The 6,000-nt window shown below is 39.2% G+C and overlaps 1 protein-coding gene across 2 annotated transcripts in view; it reads right to left on the bottom strand.

Moving 5' to 3' along the window:
- Positions 1–211: 211 nt before the first annotated feature.
- elfn1a (extracellular leucine-rich repeat and fibronectin type III domain containing 1a) overlaps positions 212–6,000 on the bottom strand; it is a 91,896-nt gene continuing 86,107 nt past the window's right edge. For both annotated transcript variants that reach the window (XM_028455931.1, XM_028455932.1), the window contains one exon: positions 212–5,092. In XM_028455931.1, coding sequence (XP_028311732.1) covers positions 2,374–4,737 — 2,364 coding nt within the window. In that variant the 5' untranslated portion in view covers positions 4,738–5,092 and the 3' untranslated portion in view covers positions 212–2,373. The remainder of the gene's footprint in view (positions 5,093–6,000) is intronic.

The following is a 6,000-nucleotide window of genomic DNA, read 5'->3' as shown; positions in this document are numbered from 1 at the left end:
TAACTTTCGTTGGAGGCTCAAAAGGCTAAGGAAACACTCTGCACTATGATCTTGTACAGGATTAAAAAATACAGTTATTGAATGTTGGACTGAAAAATAATAATTCATTCTTTAAAAAAGTAACTAAATTCAAAACAATGTTTTACATCAAAGTTTATATATATAATAATAAAGATAAGAAATCAGATGCTGTGTGTACACTGTATGCGCACCCTAAACTTTATTTCACAGTACTTTGTTTGAAAGCAGATAACATAGTTTTTAGGAAATTAAATTAAAAAAAAACACACATTTTGTGCTCTTATTTGTTCCAATGCACTTGAACAATAACTGCTGAATGTCTAAAGGTTTTCTCCACACTTTTCGACACAGAAGTGCTACAATATGCAGTATGAAACCATGTCACTAAGTAGCTAAATGAACTAGAAACCTTACGGTTGAAACGTTTTTATAAAAACAACAAATGGACACTCAACAACAGTATCAACATTGGAAATTAAACAAAATAAAATATACATTATTGTACACATAATTTTAAAAATGTTAAGGCGATTGAAATATAAAGTCAGATAACCCAGTTAACACTTTACAAGGTGCTTACATAATACATCCGTAACAGGCTCATGGGTGCTTCTTCACAGTGGTGAATAATCAAAATACCACGACACTGACATTTGATGGATAAACTTCTGCCAGATACAAAATAAATTGATGTTGTCAGTCTGATTTTGAGGAGTTAAATCCAACAAATCTACTTCGTTAAAGGAAAAAGTTTTGAGGGTGATATTATAGCTTATAGCAGTAGTGTTAACAAATTATTTCATAGATTAGGAAAATACGAATAAAAACTTTGATGCACTGTAGGTTTAGATTATCAAAAATAGGACAACAAACCATCCAATATTAGAATTTTAACAATAACCATTAATCAGAGATTCAAAAGAGTATCTTCCTCACTGATTCACACACATGTGGCAAATCATCATGACCCTGTTTGGAATGAATTAGAAAGACATCCACCAAAAAAAATAAAACATGAAATAAAGTTATATTTAATATCATATCCCCCCCAACCACCCCCGATTCACAAATGTACAGCCAGTAAGTCAGAAAAAAGTGTTCACATTCTCAAGATTTACTTTAGCATGTTGATATTTGCCTTGTACATAGTTATTTTTTGTAAAATACAAAAAGATTTCACAGCCAAGCAGCTTTAAAAACAATTAACTGTAACCTATCAGCAAGCAACAAGGCCCACCTGGAAAAAACGTCTTCCCATCATTTATTAGACTGGACAGTTTATAATATAATACACTGGAAGAAATATAGAAATAAAAAGAAAAAAAAGAGTCATAGCCAGTGATGGCATTAAAATAATATGTTCTTCAGGATATACAGAAAAGCTGCCATCGACTGTTTAGATCATGTGTATGTTACATTCATTCAGAATGAAGAGAAAAGCGACAAAATACAGCCGCCTTCTATTTTTTTAAGGTTTCAAGACCAACGGTGTCAGTAAGTGGGTATTTGTCATTTTCTAATGTGTTCTCTTTGAAGGAGTTCCCATGAAAGTATATAAAATCTGCATGAATCTACAGCAGACTGCTTAAACCATCACATTTCATGCAGAAATATTGTAAACATTTCAGGTATTTCTACTTTGGTAGTAACAGTGAAGATCATGAAACTAATGGCAGAGGCCCTTGTTTTTTACCGGTACTACAACGCCTTTAACCTGCATGAAGTCTGTTGCACAGTGTGAACTGGGGATTGAATCCATTTGTATCATATAAAAGTTTTAAAAACAGCAAACAAGCAAAAAGGATAAGATGTGAAAAAAAGAAAAAGAAAAAGACAGGTATTCTCACAGGGTCAAAGTAGATACTGTCAAACTCAATTGACAGAAGAACCTAGAACACTCCATTTTATAAATGTAATTCATTTACTTATATACTCTTCCATTTACACAACACGTCAAATATAGAAACCCATATCTGTACACATTTGAATGAATATATGCAGGAAGAGAAGGAAAATGTCCTTGAAGGGTCTGGAAAGTTCTTCAAAATCATTAAGGTTTCAGTAGACATATTCTCATATAGTAGTTTCATTGTACACAAGAGTGCATCCATGCGATACCCATAGCCTAGTATCCATTGTAACATATACATCATCATTTTTGCAATAAAATTTTCTTCCAATGCTTTACACAATGTAACACCTTCAAATAATCTTTCCCCTGTTGCCTTCATAGTCAAATAAGTAAATCAGTTGTTGATTATAATATAGAAAGATTCATTGTTTGTTTTGTTAAATGAGGTTCTTGTGTCATTTCGGCAACATGGGGTCAATTTTAAAAATACCTAAATATGGTCATGGTTTATTTTGGGAGGATGCACCTTTCCAGTAGTCTAATATATCATGCAGATCCTCATCCTTAGCAAACTGGACTTTCTTTCGCAGTGCATGCCCAGCAGCCATGTATTCCTCATCTTTATGTCGTTTCCGGTGCAGTTTGAAACGCTCCCAGATGCTGTGGGAAGGTTTGCAGTAGTACTCTGGACTGGAGGAGTAGCTCAGATTGTGATATTGTGATGACATTTGGGAATATGCTAAGTCTCTGGAGCGAGAGTGGGTGAGAGGCTCTAACATGGAGGACTTATGACCATCAGGTCCTTCGAGTTCCTCTATCTGAGCGTCAGGGTAAGAGTGTCGATGATTGCTGTACTGACGAATCTTCTCTGCCTCGGCTCTCATAATGGCTCCCGGCGGAACAGTAAGAATGGTCTCTCCAGTTGGGGAGGTTTTCTCAATGTACTCCGAGCGATAAGGCCTCGGGCTTCGCATCGGCCCTCCTGTGGCAGTGCTGGGCCTCTTTGGCGAGGCATCAGAGGTTCGATACCTCTGCAGCGAGTGGTGGTAACTGTCATTATATCCTGGAGCCAAAAGGCCAGATTTATTCTGAGGGTGTTCCGATATAAGCATGAGCTGGGGTTCCGCACTGGAAACAGCTCCAGATTTTACCCCTTGAAATGAGGTGGATTCAGTCTTTAAAGCATCTATGCAGTTATTAATTATTTGATTCACTTTATCGACCTCTTTTGCGATTGTGGAAATCTCTGCCACTGATCCTTGGTTGTTCCCTGCCATTCCCATGTCACACTCTCTACGCTCATGATGATCCATGCTCCTCACCTCCATGTAATTTCCTTTCATCATTTTAGGGGTATCGCTTAACTCCTGAAATTTGTACTGCTCTATTTCAGCTGCTGATGGCATATACGGCATGCGTGCCATACTTTCACCAGCCAGTAACTGCTTCTGTGACATTCGAGAAATAGTCCCGCCCTCGAGCTCTTGTCCATATTTAAGTTCCATTATATTTTTCTTCAGACTCCCTGATTTTTTGTGCTTTTCATCTTGCTGACGTTTCCTTCGGAGGCAATAGTACACAATTCCAAGAAAAATGACCATGCTGAAGAGACACCCTAAAATTGTCATGATGTAGTGTGTAGCTGTTGCATTGTTTACAGCTCTCTCACTGACAATTCTTGGGCCAGTAGTGAGAACCACACACGTATGATTGTGTCTAAGAGAGTTGCGTATTGAAGCGACACAATACGTGTAGTTAGTGTGGGCCTTGAGGTTTTTCAGTTCTATGTCCTGCTTGATGTTGTTCAGCGTTTGAATGTCAGTGAAGAAGCTGTTGTTGTACAGAACCAGAATGTACATCTTCTTAAAAGGCTGAGGAATATCTACAGTGATGATGGCACCTGTGTTGGTTACCTGTTTTACCTTCATCACAGGGAACTCTTGCACCTCGTTCTCCATCGTACTGATGGTAATGTCTTCTGGTTCAGTGCCTGAGGGACAGTCTTCCAGCCCACAGAGTGGAGAATCTGTTGGCACCACTGGAGGCTCGTTGGGCACTGAAAAAAAAGTCATCCCGTCGTCATCCGTGCATACAGTGGTGAGCATGTGAAGTGCATTTTTATATGTTGGATTGTTAGGATTCTGGCTTAACAAGCTGTACCCTGAAACTCCAGGAGGAGAGTCACAGACCATCCGTTCATTTGTCCGATTGGGGAAAACTGAGAGCCATTTCACAAAACCAAGCAGCTCACAGGAGCAGTTAAAAGGATTGGTATATAGCTCACAGGTGGTGAGTTTTGTCAGACTGGTAAACGTGGACCCGTCTAACTGCTGGATTCGGTTCATGGAGAGGTCAATGTTCTCTATGTTGGGGCACTCCCAAAAGGCATTAGGTGTCACAGTTTCAATCAGATTTGCCTGGAGGTAGAGGTACTGCAGCTTGCCCAAACCCCTGAGAATTCCCTCCGTCAGGTTCCGCAGTTTGTTGAAGCCCATTTGAAGAACTTGTAAGTTAAACTGAGCAGAGAAGGCCCCGTCCTCTATGTAGGAAATTTCATTCTTTGTCAGGTTCAGGTAGGTCAAGTTGGCAAAACGGCTTAGAGCAGAGTAATGGATACTTTTGATTTTGTTCTCATTCAGACGAAGGTCCACAATGGTACTGTTGATATGCTGTGGAATGGCCTCATAAGGTGGCTGGTTCTGGCTACAAATAGCAAGCCAAACAAAGCCCTTTTCACCTTCAATTAGCCAGCAGTCTCCGCTGACTCTACCAACGTGAGTCAAACATACAATGGCTACAGACCAAAAGAAGGCACTCGTCATAATGCCTAAGCTGCAGGCCATTGGGGCTTCTTTGCGAGTCATGTGCAGGGGAAAGCAAACTCAGAAGAGAATGATAGCACGGTTGTTTCACGATCCTATCAGAGAACCGGCAGGATGTTTAACTGCCTTCAAAGCCAGAAACAACCTCCTCATTTGTCTTCTCCTCATTAGTGATAATTAATATTTCCCCCATACACGGTTCAGATGCTTAAGTTTATATCTTTATCCAGAATTTGGTTGTTGAAGGTATGTCGGCAAAGAGTGTGTGGCAAAGCCTAAAGGAGAGTCCTCCACCACAGATTGGCTTGTGCTTCTTCTCTTAATGGTGACCATCATTAGTTGTCTCCTCCTGCTCTATTGGTCTCCCCATTCATGTGTTGCTTTCATTCTCATGAAGCTACAAAAAGAAGAAAAAGAAAAACAGAAAGTTAACATAATCCTCACCCGACTAAGACAAAGAGGGATATTGTATTAAACACATTACACGAGCTGTAAATGTTGCAGTTCAAGCAAGAATTCTTGTTTACTCAAGCCCTGCTTGTTTATTTTAATTCTAATTACTCAGTACACAGTTTGGGAGGTGTTTGCAGTCCCTGTAGCAGACTGCTAATAAAGGAAACTGTGGGCCAATTACTGGTTGACAGGTTGGGAAAAGCTCGGTCCCTTTTTCACACCATTAACCTGAGTACTGTCGGATGGAACGGAGGGTGGCCAGTGTTAGGAAGCTGTGATAAATCAATTACACTGCAGTGAAAGTCCAAGTTAGTTTATTTAGCATTTTCTCTTGAAAGTCATCATGCACAAAATACATGATTTTATTGAAAAATCACATACAAAGTGGAATTCCTTCATTGTTTTAAATTCTGTTACAGAAACAGACAGAAAGGGAAGCAACAGGTGTCACACAGCAGACGCTGCTGCCATAGCGATAAGCATTTTTAAATTATTCCATACATTTCAACAGAATATTAAAGTGTTGCTTTTCCGGCAACTATTAAACTATAAACTGTCTAGCTTTGACAGGCTCATTTCAAAATGCTGTAATGATTTACACAGAGGAAGAAGTAGGAACTGACCAAGTCCCTACTGTGCAGTATGACACCTAACATTGGCTATTGCTCACAAACACAGTAACAAAAACTTCAGTTTTTTTGATAATTATTTGCATATGGACTTCTTCCTGATAAAGTGATACTGTGTATCAATATTTGTGGAGATTGTGCAATTTACCCTTAAATCATGTAGACTAGATATAGGCAAGTGGCAGCCCAGGGGCCACACTTGTGAGGATGTTAAACTAAACCC

This window comes from Gouania willdenowi, chromosome 8, assembly GCF_900634775.1.
Source record: "Gouania willdenowi chromosome 8, fGouWil2.1, whole genome shotgun sequence".
NCBI classification, from domain to species: Eukaryota; Metazoa; Chordata; class Actinopteri; order Blenniiformes; family Gobiesocidae; genus Gouania; species Gouania willdenowi.
The sequence above is the reverse complement of the archived record's forward strand: the minus strand, read 5'-3'. Positions and strand labels throughout refer to the sequence as shown.